General features: G+C 41.9%; 1 protein-coding gene across 2 annotated transcripts in view; it reads right to left on the reverse strand.

Annotated features, from left to right (window-relative positions):
- Window positions 1-16,616, reverse strand: part of LOC146829476 (uncharacterized) — a 151,830-nt gene that overhangs the window by 55,136 nt on the left and 80,078 nt on the right. For both annotated transcript variants that reach the window (XM_085608157.1, XM_085608158.1), the window contains exon 2: window positions 7,895-7,993. In XM_085608157.1, the coding sequence (XP_085464283.1) occupies window positions 7,895-7,993 (99 nt within the window). The remainder of the gene's footprint in view (window positions 1-7,894; window positions 7,994-16,616) is intronic.

Consider the following 16,616-nt stretch of genomic DNA (forward strand, 5'->3'; position numbering starts at 1 on the left):
CATCCAGCTTTAAAAATAAAGCGTATGCTGGATGGTGTCGACAATTCAATGTAGAGACCTTTATGTGTAATGTATACAATCAGCATATCCTCACAGCGCACACGTCAATGACGGCAATGCACACTCCCAGCCTACAGTACCTTGCGTTAACCTGTGTCCTTCCGTTCAGGGCACCAACCGCAGGGGGAGAGAGCGCGTCTCCAAATGCTTTTGAATCCCCGCAAGCAACTCCGCGAGTACGTCTCACCCGGAAGTCAAGCAATTGACGTCCGGGTTATGAGGGATCAAGGGAAATGTAGTTCTACCATATGGGGACAGTGAAACACGCTGTAGGGAAACTATCGAAGATAGCGTCAACACTCTCCTGTATTTCAAGTCCACGTGTGAATACCCACCACACCAGAATCGAAAACGATGTGGCCACAGTGTAGTGGAATCTATTGGTTAAAAAATGTAAACTCGACAGGAAAAGAGTACAGTCAAGTCACTCCTACTCAACACGACTTAATCGTCTGGCCAAACAAACGAAAAATCAAACGAAAAATCTATACATATAATTCCCACGTGTAGAACAAAGCCCCAACTACACACTTGCTTGCAAATTAGTACACAGTGCATAATAAAGTGATAGTGTACCTAATGTGTCTGGAGATCTAGTGATCCAGGACCAACAAGTGTCAGGGACAGGAAAATAGATATGTATATATTGTTGTATATATTATAGTGTAGATACAAATCCTATAGGCAAGATTTTCAACATGAACCTGACACTTACTCCATCAAAGGTATCAAAGTGTGTCATAGTGTCGCCCACAATATATGGCGGTGTCATTGATCACATATATCTGTTGGTACTCATCCCTAAATCAGAAACTGCAGGGGACAAGGCAAAATTAGACAGAACCCCAAGGGATGTCCTCATTAAGACCTGTCAAATGACTTTTGATACGAAAAACCCAACATTGTTCGCGGCGAAATAGAACCTTTTGCAAAGGTCCCATGTTAACATCATAATGCGGTTTATCAATGATGACCCATTGAAGGTCGTTTTCTGTGTGACCCTTTTCAAGGTAATGTCTTGTCATACGTGTATTTGATTTCTTGCACCGAAAGGTGCTACGATGTTCAGTAATTCTTTGACGTACTTTGCGACAAGTCATGCCAATGTAAATTAATGAACAGGGGCACGTGATCATGTATATCACCTCACTGGTATTACAATTGGTGTGGCTATTTAGTTTCCATGGTCTCCCCGGTAAAATATCAATTTCCGTAACATGACTTGTAAAGGGACAACATGAACATGAGCCACATGGAAAATGCCCAGTCACAGGATTAGAATTCCACAGTGTTGATTGACTGTTGTTATACATAGTGGTTCTTGGTCGTGTATGTACCATGAGATCTTGTAGATTGCTGCTGCGTTTCAATGCAAAAAGGGGCGAGTCTAGCGTAAGCTTCCCTGTGTTAAGTATGTGCCAGTTCTTATTGATGGCCCTTTTAACACTCGTAGTCAGATTGCTAAAGGTAGTCACACACACCAATCTATCTGATTTAGGTTTGGTATATGTTTCCAAAAGAGCCCCCCTATCGTTGTTACGAGCTCTTTTGGCAACTCTTTTAATCAGTTGTGTCGGATAGTGTCTGGCAGATAACTCCTCAGTCAACTTCCTGGCATGTTTATGATACTGAGCCAATTCAGAACAATTTCTCCAGAGTCTGAGAAATTGGCCTACTGGAAGATTGGTTAGTAATGCCCTCGGATGAAAACTATGAAAACTCAGCAGGGAATTACGAGCCATCGGTTTCTGGTATAACTCAGTGTGAATCCTCCCATCTTTAGGATACAATCGAAGATCCAGAAAAGGAATGGAGGAGTTGTTATTCTCACCAGTAAACCTCAGGTTCGCATCCCGTGTATTCAGCCATATAGAAAAGTCCTCAAGAGACCCCTGCTCACCTTCCCAGATGACCAGGATATCGTCTATATAGCGCTTCCATAGTTTGAGTTGACCATGGAAAGGGTTATGTTGAGGATAGATGTGTTGTGTCTCAAAACCATGCATGTAGAGATTAGCCATGCTGGGTGCACAGGTACTCCCCATGGAAGTACCGGTGGTTTGCCAATACAGTTGTCCGTCAAAACTGAAAACATTTTCTTTAAGTGCTAACGTAGCACATCGCATGACAAAGTCATTAGGAGTTTGATCATCACGTGAATTACTATCTAGAAGATCCCGTATTGTCTCAAGGGTGGCATCCTGTGGTATATTCGTATACAATGCTTCCACATCATATGTTGCCATCAATTGACAATTGGGATCGAAGGAAAGAGATTCTAGACACTGCAATACATGTTTAGTATCCTGTAGATACGATGGCATTAAGGATACAAATGGTCGGAGAAAATGATCCACGAATTTCGATAAAGGCTCTAAAAGAGACCCAATACCAGACAATATGGGCCTGCCAGGTGGAGGTCGCTGATTTTTGTGTATTTTTGGGAGGACATAGAAGGCTGGTATTCTGGAATTTTTCTGAATCAAAAAGTCAGCCTCGTTCTTCGTTATCCAACCAGCCTCTTTCCCTTCTTCCACCAGTGACTTAATTCTCAGCTGTAACCGTCTGGTGGGATCTAGTGCAATGCGTGTATAGAAAGTAGCATTCTCTAGCTGTCTAAGACATTCTTGTCGATATACCTCTGTGTCCAAGATCACCGTCGCTCCCCCCTTATCTGCTGGTTTAATCGTAATAAGGGGATCGTTACCCAGATTAGAGACACACTGTCTCTCTGAATTAGACAGATTACTAAATATTTTTTGTGTGTGACTGAGGCCCAATTCATAGTCTTTCAAAACCGCTTTTTCAAAAGTGAGAACTTCTGATGGAACCTGTTGCGATGTAGGCAGAAACGTAAACTTATTACGGAGACCTGTGTTCGAGCCCTGATCAAATGTTTCTTTATCAAAATCACTAAAGAAAAAACACAGACGTATTTTACGAAAAAATTCCGCCAGTTCTTTATGTGTCATAAAATCGTCGCCAAGTTTGGTAGGTACAAAACCTAGACCTTTAGACAAAACACAAATCTCTAATTGTGTAAGTGTTTTACTGCTCAAATTAACAATTAGGTTGTTGGCTCGCTCGTGGAGGCTGTCATGCTCCTCGTGATCCTCTGTTCCAGTGCAGGATCCCAATTGACTCTGGGAGTCTCCAGAGTCTGACCTCTGTTGCCTCTCCTGCGTCCTCTCCATCCTCTGTCCTGTCCCAAAAAAGGTTGGTAAGACGGGCCCCGGAGGGTGGACAGGAATGAAAAAGAGGTGGTGGAAAAGACCATGGTTATGGTGGCCACCAAGGCGCCTGCTGGTTCAGAGGAAAGGGATGACCTCTACCTCTGCCCCTGCCTCTCCTGGGTTGACGAAAAAGAGTTTGGTCCGTATCCGAGTCCGTGGAATCCCTCCACTCGTCAGAGTTGGAGGTCCACTCGTCCGTATCTCTACGCCAACCTCGTGTACCTTTCTTATTTACCTTTTTATTAAGGTTGGCCTGATAGCCATCTGCGATGTAAGGGTACACCTTTTCAAGGGAGAATCTATCAAGGTCTTTCTTGAGTTTGCCAATTTTGTACTTGACCAGATCGTCTTTAACCTCATTCAAATTTTTTGTAATCTCATCTAGCTTTTTTTTGTATGCTGAAATCTGTATACCTGTTTTAAGCTGTGTTTCCAAAGATTGAATTTCTATGACTAGTAAGTCAGCTGTTTCTTTGGCTGTCGTGATTATTAAGACAAGCCAATCTCTGGTACAGCGCCAGGCTATTTTGGACCAATTGGTAACAAAAACCTTGTTATCTAAGAATAGTCTTGGGGTATTAGATACAATTAGGCCAGGATGAGCTATATTCCCTCTAAGGTATTCAGTAAGAATAGCAGCATGTAGAATGGTACGTACTTGTTGTTTCTTGATGTTGCTAAGTTTAGTCCATTCTTCTGAATTGGATAAGGTCTGTGAAATATGTGTATCCAATATACTAGGTGTATCTAATATAGCCTGTACTGTATCCTCATCAAAAGCCAATCCAGTGTATTCAGTCATATCCACACAGGGGCTATTGCTAGAGCAACATAGACTAGCTGTGTAAAAAATACGTGTCCACTGCAACAAGACAAACCAGTCAAACCAGTCTGAAATAACTAAAAACACAAACCCACAGCAATTGCTGTACTAAATATATATCACACTAGAGGGTTGTAAAAGTTGGAGTGAATCAAAACATCAAGCATCACTAACTCCAAATAAATGTAACTCACAAAAAGTGATGGAATGCTACTGTACATAAATCGGTGTGTGTAACAAAAGGGAATCTTTTCTTTTAAAGACGAAAAACCTCACTCACCCAAGGGTGACATGGCTTCATCATTGGGTCCCCTCTTGCACACTGCAACCGCAAGGTATACAGTGTGGGCTACAACTCTCAAAGAAAATAAGAGAGGAGCGTGAGGTGTTTTATGAGGATGCCAAATTAGGCAGGGGGAGTAAGGGGCAGAGTGTTAATCAGGAAAAATAGTGAATATATAAAACTAGCTACAGGGTAACAAAATTCAATTTACTAGTAGTTCCCATCAGCTAGGGTTAAAACGAGGTGATATAGGATTGAAATAATATCCTAGTTATTAGTGGTCGACATGTTTCTGCCAGGTGACTACTCGTTCGCGGCATTCATCAGGACCTCTCAATATTATCACTCTGCTTCAAAAACAATAAAATAAAAACCATACTCAATGATAAGGTGTTTGTGACAACAGAACCAGCTGCAGTCCGGTCCAGTGTCTCTGAAGAATAAAGATAATTAACAAATTCATTATCATTTCCAGAACGTCATGGACTCCCACCACACACCAGATCAAACACCACACACGTGATATGTGTTACACACGTGGTTAAAAAGGAACAAACAACATTCAGGTAAGTGTACATAAGAAACTCACCTAAGGGTAATGTTAATTTACCTCTACCTTTCAAGGAATGATGCCTCAGATCACAAATTACTAAGAAAAAAGATAAAAGAACGGCTCAAACTGGTTCTCCCATGTTGCACATAGCTGGACAAATAAAATGAGAGTCTAGCGCTTCTGCAATCAATATTTGCTTAAAGCAAGCAAGATCTGTTTAATTCCTCAATTTGGAATGTTCAAAAAATTAGTTAGGGGTGATAGCTTTATAACCCACACATCCCAAATAAACGAAAGGCTCACAGTCACCAAATACAGGCATCCAGCTTTAAAAATAAAGCGTATGCTGGATGGTGTCGACAAATCAATGTAGAGACCTTTATGTGTAATGTATACAATCAGCATATCCTCACAGCGCACACGTCAATGACGGCAATGCACACTCCCAGCCTACAGTACCTTGCGTTAACCTGTGTCCTTCCGTTCAGGGCACCAACCGAAGGGGGAGAGAGCGTGTCTCCAAATGCTTTTGAATCCCCGCAAGCAACTCCGTGAGTACGTCTCACCCGGAAGTCAAGCAATTGACGTCCGGGTTATGAGGGATCAAGGGAAATGTAGTTCTACCATATGGGGACAGTGAAACACGCTGTAGGGAAACTATCGAAGATAGCGTCAACACTCTCCTGTATTTCAAGTCCACGAGTGAATACCCACCACACCAGAATCGAAAACGAGGTGGCCACAGTGTAGTAGAATCTATCGGTTTAAAAATGTAAACCCGACAGGAAAAGAGTACAGTCAAGTCACTCCTACTCAACACGACTTAATCGTCTGGCCAAACAAACAAAAAATCAAACGAAAAATCTATACATATAATTCCCACGTGTAGAACAAAGCCCCAACTACACACTTGCTTGCAAATTAGTACACAGTGCATAATAAAGTGATAGTGTACCTAATGTGTCTGGAGATCTAGTGATCCAGGACCAACAAGTGTCAGGGACAGGAAAATAGATATGTATATATTGTTGTATATATTATAGTGTAGATACAAATCCTATAGGCAAGATTTTCAACATGAACCTGACACTTACTCCATCAAAGGTATCAAAGTGTGTCATAGTGTCGCCCACAATATATGGCGGTGTCATTGATCACATATATCTGTTGGTACTCATCCCTAAATCAGAAACTGCAGGGGACAAGGCAAAATTAGACCTTCAATGATGACCCATTGAAGGTCGTTTTCTGTGTGACCCTTTTCAAGGTAATGTCTTGTCGTACGTGTATTTGATTTCTTGCACCGAAAGGTGCTACGATGTTCAGTAATTCTCAGCAAGCACGTACGCCCTTCCTGTCCTCCTCCGAGACACCAGTGTACCTGGGGATGTAGGTTTCCAGCCCATTCCCTTTGTCCAGTGTAGATTTCCTTCCCAAGACTCACTCATCGCCCTTTTACTGCATTGTGCTCATCTTCTTTGGTGATAGGATAAATATGAACCTTAGTCTGAGGCAACACACACACACTTTGACCAACCAAAACTGGTCCGATTGCAGACTCTTGGCTTAGAAACCCACAAACTTTGGCCAGCATCTCAGGGCCTGATTTAGATCTTGGCAAAATCGGTCCCACCGTCACTTTTTCGCGGTCCCACCGCTCTATTTAGATATGGCTTGTCACTGGAAGGAAGACTGTCGCAGTCCCGCTGCCTCCACCAGGAATCTCCTGACGCGTCAACAGCCAGAAGAGGCTGGTGGCGGAACTCCAGCTAAGCTTCCTGCTTAACTGATTACGATGTGGCTTCCTGCCAAGGCAACTGAGACGGGATTCCCTCAAACTTCCAGTTGGCAGAATTGAAGGAAAAGGGCAAAAATGTAACTTTTTCCTGTTTCCGTCTTCCTTCTCATCATCCAGGTCCCTCCTTTGCTACTCCGACATCACCACCACGACAAACAACTTTGTTGTCACCGAGATCTAAGGTAAGGTGCATGTACTCTTATCCTAGGTATCGTGTGTATGTTGTGAGAGTGGCATGCAAGACGTAACACAAAGGGATATAACACATTGCCTACATATGTAGATCATGGAAACATGACACTATTATGGACATACAAATAAGTGGTACTTACCAGTCTCCTTACCCCACAAACCTCACTTCATCAAGAATCTGCCACCAGGACAATGGTAACATCTAAATCGGCTGGGACCAATCCAACCGACCTGACAGCGTCAGAGTACTGTTAGCCAGCAGAGAAGGCCGTCACCGCAGCGGTCTTCTGTCTATAGACGCAACATCTAAATACGTTGGGCAGACTGCCATCAGCTCAACTGAGTATTTACGACAGCTGCCGCAGCCAAACAGCGGCAAGACCTCCAAGATCTAAATCTGGCCCCAAGACAGAATGTTCCCCAAGGAGTGAAGAAGCACAAAAACCTTTGAATGCAACAAACTCTCCAATTGGATTCTGACACTGTAAAAGTAGTGTGCGCCAATTCGGCTTTTTTATTGCTCCAACAGCAATATAATGTATACCACTGAGTTGCATAACAATGACAACTATAATTCAAGAGCCTAGGAACAAATCAGCATGTATCAAGCGACATAAAAATGTTATTTTCGGAATGCGATAGACCCAAAAGTAGAGATAAATCACAGGTAATCAGATAAAAAATCATTCATAGTATATATAAAGTATAAGCTGCCTGCAAGACGAAGTAAAGAGCACATGTGCCTCATTCATACAGTAACAGCATATAGTAGAAATTTCAAAAGCATGGCTACGTGCCTTGACTACATAAGTGTTCAAACACACTGTAGTTTAATGACATCCATCCTTAAAACAAGTGAGTGAGAATATTCTAATTAAAGAGTTAGAACAGAACAACAGTGGCGATTAACCCATTACCTGTTTTGCAACATGATGGATAAGAAACAACTTACATCATCTTTATCATTCACAGGTACTCCCAATCCCAACAGAAAATCAACAATGTCTGTATGTCCAGCAGAACATGCCCAGTGCAGTGCGGTTCTTTGATCCTGCAATGAGGAAGAGACAAAAGTAGACAACCTCAGTGTGTGGTAAATGGAAGCGTAGAGAACAAAAAAATATGTCTGATACAAAAATTGTTGACATAAAAGTCAAGTTGAAAAAGGTATATTAACCATAAGTAAAACAGTTATCACAAGGCCTTCGGCCACTCAAAGCGAAACAACTCTTGGGTTAGCGTTGCCTAACAGTCAGAATTCTATCAATTTTAAAGTAATGTATTTTTGTTAAATCTGGCACATGTTCAATCAGTATATACTTAGTAGGAAATTTGGCACTGTAAGTTGTGACAAATGTTAGAAAATACAGCTAAAATGTCCAATAGAAAAAAACACATGGCTTGCCTTAGTTGCACACTTTGAGTAATTCCCCCACATACCCTGTCCCTGATGTTCACAAGCACAGTCCAATTCCTCCATGAAGTCAAAAGCTAGATGGGTAATCATTTAGCAGGCCATCTGCCTCAAGTGGAAGTTGGCACCTTACAGCTTTATTGAGTGTTTTGACAACAAAGAAAAGGTCTGCAATGCATCTATAGTGAGAAAGATTACCTGTGTCAGCAGGGGTTTGTTAAGGAGAGGAGTAATGACTGCCTGCTTAAGAAATAGGGGAATGTCTCAAGAGGCGGCGGAAAGGTAAATCAGGCTCGAGTCGTAGATGTGAGAGCATCAATACCCAGGTTTATGACTTTGGAGTAACAAGTCCAATGAGGAGGAAGAGGGGTGGTGTCTGATTAGTTGACAAGGTTGAACTTATGAAAGTAAGTAGAGTAAGGAATCAATGAGAAGTTGGGACCGTTCATCAGATAAGCACTGGCATTAATCTTAACGCTAAAGGAGTTAATTGGGTTTGTGAAAACAAATCACAAGTAATGTTCATAGTGATTTGCTGAAGGGGGTTGAAAAGCTACTTGAGGAGCTTTGTGACTCCTTCCCATCACAGATGTGGAAGGATTATTTGGAGGAGTTTTTAGCTAAGCTTGACATTTAACAATGTGCAAATTTTTAGTCGGACGTTTGTTGCTATATAACCATAACAATTATAAAAACCTATTTGATTAGTGAAATACCAACTGGGTGCGACACCGTTAGAGAAAGAGAAAAAAAAAAGGACTAGGAAGCTGCCAGCAGTTCACAATTGCCATGTTTCATAGCCCAGTTTTTACTTTGACTCATGTCTGATGCAAAATGTGCAAATTAAAAATGGATTACCAAATTTACATTTAGCTTTCCCTGTTTGAGAACATGCAAAATGGCCAGGCATGTTAAGTACATACTAAAATGTTTTGGAAAAATGCTGTTGTTATAGTTCTTGTTTTGAACTTTCTGAATAGGGTATTTATAAAATGCATTGATGTAATAACTTCCAGACACAGACAGAGAGAACAAACTGATGGGTACTTTGACCTGAAGATTAAACAGAAATCTTTTCAGATTCTTGGGGACTGGCAATAAGAGCTTCTTAGTCACAGATGTACTGGGAGACTGCAAAAAGCCCTACCAGCGAATCTGATGTATCTGTTGCAGGATCGACCAAAAATACCATCTTAAAAGATCTGAGGGGCAAACAAGTTTAAACTTTGTGAATTTTGAGCTCAGAAAAGGTAGAGAGTTTGAATAAACCACTGTGTGGACCAACATAAGAGAATTGAACAAAATGTTTTTTGTCTCACAGATAACCAGTGCAACTCATGCAAAGTGAGGGAAATGTGATCATGTTTTTGAAGACTCCAATCAAACTGGCTGCGGAGTTCTTAACAGGTTAAAGTCAAGCTATGAACCTCGGGGAAGCTGCCAGATCCTGGTGCAATAATACAGCTGAGACTTGTTCAAAGCTTGCATAATTACTTACTGGTAGTCTTCATTACTGTAGATCTTCCTTGCCATAGTCATTGCCTAGCCAAAATACAACACATTCTAGTCTTCCCATTGCTCCAGGATGGCTGATTTCCTCTTCCTCACTGAGATTCTAAAAAGGTAAGTCAGCCCTCATATTTCCTGTTATTCCAAGCCTCAATCATGTCTGAAACTGACCCTTTTTTGCGGAAGATAGGAATGGGAAACCTGGACTATGGTGAGGAAGACCAAGACTTGGAGTAATGAAATCTACTGTAACGTAACCGGAGGATTACCTCCTAGTCTGTCTTCCTTGCCCCAGTCATTACCACTGAGCAGATATTGACTTCATGACTGAGTCACACAAGAATTAGCTGCAGATAAAAAAGGCCAAACGAATACATTCAATGAAAATCAGTGCGACCATACCAACATTATTCATATGTTACTTCACATATTACATGCCCGTCAACACAATACTGACAAAGCAAATGCTGTTGCAGAACTTCCTCCCAGATGTGAACAGTAGTGATCCATGAATGTGCTAAGGGCAGGCTAAGTTGCTGCGTTACAAATATCTTCTACAGGGGCACCTCTGAAGGATGCCCAAGAACCTGACATACCTCTTGTTTGTCTGCCGTGCACTTGAGACACCAATTCTCTCCTCCCTGGACTCATAGGCTATGAAAATATTCTGCTTTATCCATCTACTCATAAAGGAACTAGAAGATTTCAAACCACTCCCTGCTGGATCAAAAGTAATAAAACAGGTTATCAACCTTGCTGAATGCCTCAGTTTTTGCCAAATAAGCTGGAAATGTCCTCTTAGCAAGCATCAGATGTACCAACGACTCTTCCTCCAAGAACAGATCTGGAGCTAATATCGGAAGCACAACCTCTCTGGTGTTATGGGACTGTGAAGGGGCCTTTGAAATGAACTTCAATTCAAGTTTTAAAACAACCCTGTCTGGTAAGATCTTCAAAAAAGGCCCAGACTTAAAAAATGAAGCCAGTTCTCCCACCCTCCTGGTTGAAGGAATAACCACCAAAAAGACCACCTTAAAGGTAAGAAATTTGAGTTCTACACCTTCTACAGGCTCCAATGGGGGGCGCGATAGCACCCTCAAGACTAAAGGCAATTACCACAATGGGGAAGGATAGCACACCTGGGGCCTCTCTACAGCAAACCTTTAACTGTATTTCACCAATGGTTCTGTATCTTCTAAATGGAGGCTTCTAACTATTGCCACTCCGGACCCTCTGGGATAAAAAAAATGGCGGTTGTAAGACCCAAAAGAAAGTCACCCTTCAGATAATCAAGAACCCTTATAGAATCGACTAAATTAAAGACATAATCTCTGTCCTCCAGCCATGGCCCGTGCAGATAAGAACGGTGGGGCCGGGTTGGGGGGGGATTTCGACAGACAAGGGAATATTAAATATGTATTTAATTTTCCCTCGTCACTGTCCGTTAAAATCACCCCCCACACCACATGGACCCACCATTCTCACCTTCAGGGGCCGCGGCTGCTATCCTCACATCATATGTTAAATGTTTTCCAGTGTCGTAAATAAGCCCTTAGAATGGATGGGCATCTAAAATGCTGCAACATTTACACAACCTTTGAAGAACACACTTTGGCCAATAAATTCAACTGTAGAAGAAGATGTATCAGAACACACAATGAAAGAGGACGAGCCCACTAAGCGATACCATTCCCATGGAGTTGTCTATTGTGGTTCAACCACTAGCTGTAATAAGCCTCTCCCAACCTAGAATCAACAGAACTAAGGCTCTGTTCTTCCTGATCTTGTGAAGCATTTTAGCTATCATTGGGATTGGAGGGAATGAGTAAAGTAGTCCTGAATCACATGGGATCTGACTTCCCTGCCTCTGGACAAGGAATAATCATGCAAAAACACCGAAGAAGAGCATTCTCCCTCACAGCAAACCGATCTATCCTCAGACACCCAAACCTCTTCTGCAAGTAGAGGAAAACTTCCCTCGGTGAAAACAGCAAACTCATAGTCGGGAACACCCTGCTCAGCTTGTCTGCTGCCAAATCCTTCCCCAGGAGACAGACTGCTAGGATGGGATTCAGACTGGCCTCTGCCTAAGTGGCAATCTCCAGCGCTGTAAATTGATTGTCCAGAAAGTGGTGTTTGACATATTACAGCATTGTGAATCCGGGGCTGAAGAGAAGGTATCCGGATTGCGGAATTGCAGTCATTCAGAGGGGATGACTAAGGCGAATCCAGCGTGAGTCTGGAGTCGGCGGGGGCCTAATCAGTAATGCGAGCGCCCTCATAATTGTGGCCGGGACCACGTACTGGGTAATCGGTTTACTGCGACCCGTACACCTTCAACTAGACGCTGGCTTCGCAAGGTCAAAGCACGATTCTCTCTCCAGATCGGGAGTGCACCCCTAAAGATACTGTTCTTCTTGGAATTTGTGCATACAGATTCTTGGGTGCATTAATTGAAGTCATTTATCTCGTGGATTACATCTCTCTCAACTACAGCACCAACTGAATTTTCTGTAACCCAGTCTTGATGATGACCTGAATTACATACAGTTTGAAACGCCGTCGAACACTCAGCGCATACTTGGGTGTTTACTGATTCCTATAACTTATTGAATACTTTGTTTTCTTAAAACTTTGTGTTGTAACCAATTACCAAATTACATTTCTTGTTTTGTACACTTTTTCACATGTCACTTGCACCTTTCACTTCTTGCACGAGCACTGACATGCGCATGAATGTTTGGGTTACACCCACATACAACGTAAATAGTGCTGATACACTAATTGTATTCAATATTTTTCTCAATATAGACCGCTCTATACAACTTATACAAACTATTGATGTCTCCCCGTTTCCTTTCAGTTGCAATTGATGTTTTACACTTTAACTGCCTAAAAATATTACCTGTTGAGATGTTGACTGCAACACATTTACTACCCAGGTCTCAACTGGGATTAGGGGTTATCTCTTGTGTTTTTTTCTGCTTTCATAAGCTTATCACACTGTGCCACAGGTGCAGAACAACATTTTAATTAGACGTCATCTCCTGCAAGCTCAGAAAATAAAAAATACTCTCATTCCAAATTGTACGACCCTGAAACTAAAAGCACAGACTACAAGGCAACAATGTCTATCTGTAAGAAATGTGTGAAAAGGACATTTTCGCAAGATGTAAAAGCATGTGCAAATCACCACCAAAAATGCATACTAAGTTAAAAAAGAGAAGCGAAAATGGAGACTAAATGCAGGCCACATAACACCCAGCCCTTGAACGGACAGGAGACGACTAAATATAAAACAAGCATCAACAAGTGAATATATGTGAAAAACCTTGTGTTATGTATGTTATAAGCATTTCATTACATATGTAAGAAGCCTTGCCTTTTACTAAAACAGCTTAATCACACAAGCAGATATGAAACGCCATAAAAAATGCCAAATGAAGAAACCACGCAAACAATTGAAAAATGAATAAAATAATTTAATACAATTAAAAAGGCCAATTAACAGAGTCTAGGAGGCATCCGAAGTGAAAGGCGGCATGTAGAACATGTGAACAACATTCATACTGAGAATGTCCTCGGGCCCGGGATTGAACCTGCATCCACAGACAGCATGTCAACAGAAGCTTGATGAACAATATCCGATGGACAAAGAGAGTAATTTCCAGCCCATTCAACAGAAGTCGAAGGCAACAGGGGTAGGCTTGCAGCCTCCAAAGAGGTACTAGAAGTCAAAGAAGCATCAGACATAGGCAATGGCAGCTCATAATAGGGATCTAGCAGCAAAGGGGGCAGAATCACAGGACAACACAACTGGTGCAACCGCAAAAACCACACAAGTCGATCTATGTCAGGAGACTGGGACAATTGTATAGCAAGGCACAGCTCAATAAATAGCACTCTCGAAAGAGCACCAGAGGTAGTGCAACACAGGCTGCACCCTTTGAAACCACAAAGACTGAAAGGACAGAGACCAGTTCTCGTTCAGTTCCAAACGCAAGAACACTCCAAAATACTGCACCATGCATTCATGACACAGGATGACGTGTGGTAGTTCCATTACCATCAGGCCTTATTGTGGGAAATCCATTGCAAAGCACCAAAAATGGGACCAAAATATCAAACAAAAGTAATAACACATGCAGAATGCTCCAAAAAACACTGGAAATCAATAAATGTATAAATGACGGGCTAACTCCAAGCACTGTCTGGAACGCAGGAACAAAACTGGGCCTACTCACTTTAAATAAGAGCGCAATTCCAAAGATTGTGGAAGCATTATAAAATCGGTGTATCAGCTCACCGAAATGCAGCAGCAATTAAGAGCACAATTGTGATTGTACCTCAGCCGAGGAATGGCCTACTTGGAGAGCAAATGTTTCTCAGGCAGATGTTAAAGCAACGTCTTTTTGAAACAAGCTTTCAGTCTGCTTAAGCCATCAAAATGAATCTGGGAAAGAAAGACAGTTGGCCACAAAGTCACTTCTCTAACAGAATGTGGTGGGGAAACAAGACATTCATACAGCAAGTCACAAATTTGGAAACCGGGATTACACCTGGTTTAATCTCGCAGCAACTCGGATCATTTAAAATTAAGTCGTTTCCATTCGAGAGAAGCAAAAGTTCAGACTTTATCTAAGGTACCAAATACCGTTCAAATAACACACAAGGTTAGCCATGAATTATAGACACCATGAAGTGTTCTTGCTGCAAAAGGAGTGTCTCAAAGATGAACCACACTCATGCGGACTTACAAAGACCTCTGTGTTCTTGTGGAAACATATGTACATGAGGGGAAGAAAGCCTCATGTAAAAACTGTGCATCTATTTCCTCATATCTGCCCACTGGAAAACCTCTAGGAAATTAAGAGAAATGAAATGTTGAAATAGGGAGTTAAATGAACCCATGAATGAGCCATGTGGCTGACAGAGTTTCAGTTTCAGAAAAAGGCAACGTTTCTATATTAATATGGTGTAGGTTGAGTCTTTCTTAGTCATAACATTTTGCATACATGTCAGGCATACGTGTAATGCAAAAACAAATTAGTTGCATTCGCATATTTCCATGGCACTTCGATTTGATTTGAAAACCTGCAATGTCCAACTTAATTGGAAAATCGATCTCAACTGACTCTGGCCTTGTCGATGCATATTTTTAAACCAAAGGGGGACACGGAGCCAAGTTTTTTAAGGTCCTGCTCGTAGGCCCCAAGGAAGTATTGTATAAGGAATGAGCAGTTCCTAGGGGTTACTGTCTAGGACAGGGGGAGGGGAAAGGAGGGGAAGGGGAAGAACAGGTCTTTCTTCGAAATGCCCTCACACACCCAAAGGGATGTCATGCTTCATCATTTGGGCATTTGCCCCTCGTCAGGCTGGTGCTGCAATGCCTGACGGGCTCCCGAAACCGGGGCTCTTTATCGGGGATCTTTTGAAGAAGCCGTATGGGTGCGTGTGGGTGTGAGGGCTAGGTAGTGCACAAGGAGTGGGATAAATAAAAAAGGTTTTAGAGCCGTCCTACTAAATTCAAGTTTTAATTATTGAGGTAGCTCCAGCCTTAATAAAAATATGTAGAAGCTCTGTGTAGGAAATAATGTTCCCTAAGGGCTAATCAAGCGTGGGTGTAGTCAACATGTTTCGTGCCCCAGCTGCCCCAGAAGGGGTCAATGGCACTTCGTCAGGACCAAGTGAGTGTGAGATGAGTGCACTACCATATAGCACTAGTTGCTAATTACGGTAGGGGGTAGTTAATGAAGAACTGGTACTGGGATGTACAGAGACCCCCAATAACCTAGTTCCGGCTGACGGGGAGGAACAGAGCACATTAGTTGCTCCGGAGTGGTGGTAGACGAGCAACTTGCCGGTGTCCTACCCTCGCTCTGGGCCCCGTGAAATTAAGAGAAATGAAATGTTGAAATAGGGAGTTAAATGAACCCATGAATGAGCCATGTGGCTGAGTTTCAGAAAAAGGCAACGTTTCTATATTAATATGGTGTAGGTTGAGTCTTTCTTAGTCATAACATTTTGCATACATGTCAGGCATACGTGTAATGCAAAAACAAATTAGTTGCATTCACATATTTCCATGGCACTTCGATTTGATTTGAAAACCTGCAATGTCCAACTTAATTGGAAAATCGATCTCAAATGACTCTGGCCTTGTCGATGCATAGACATCTCATTTTGTATGATATCAAATGCAGAGGAAACAATACTACTGGACGAATAAATATGTGTAGACAATATGGTCACACCATTATTGACAACTGCCAGAGCTTTTACCACATTTTCCTTTTCAAGTTTTCTCAAACATTTAGCAGCTTCTAGTTGAGAAATTTTCCAAAGTTCATTAGATGTGGCATAAAGAAAACACTTAGAACTAGGAGCTCTGTGACATAAAAAAAACATCGTAAATCCATAATATCAAAAGGCAATGCTAGGTGGTCTTTAACTGCAGACAAGGTGGAATGTTCTAAGCATTGTTGGCATAACCTGCCTACGCTAGAAGAAGTAACCACACCAGAGTTTTGCAACTGAATATACTGGGGCCTGCTTGCTGTAAAAACTTCAGAAGAGTTTAAAAAACTGGTATTGCAGCCATTGGTATCAATGGGCTAATAATAACTACCCCTCTGAACTAGAAAATGACGAATTGTAAGTTACATTTTGAACCATCTCATTGAGCTGCTGCTCTGTGAAATTAATACATTGTTGCCAATTATTGCATTTTGCAACAGAGGGAATGCTGGGC

The sequence above is a fragment of the Triturus cristatus genome, chromosome 5_2, assembly GCF_964204655.1.
Source record: "Triturus cristatus chromosome 5_2, aTriCri1.1, whole genome shotgun sequence".
Lineage (NCBI taxonomy): Eukaryota > Metazoa > Chordata > Amphibia > Caudata > Salamandridae > Triturus > Triturus cristatus.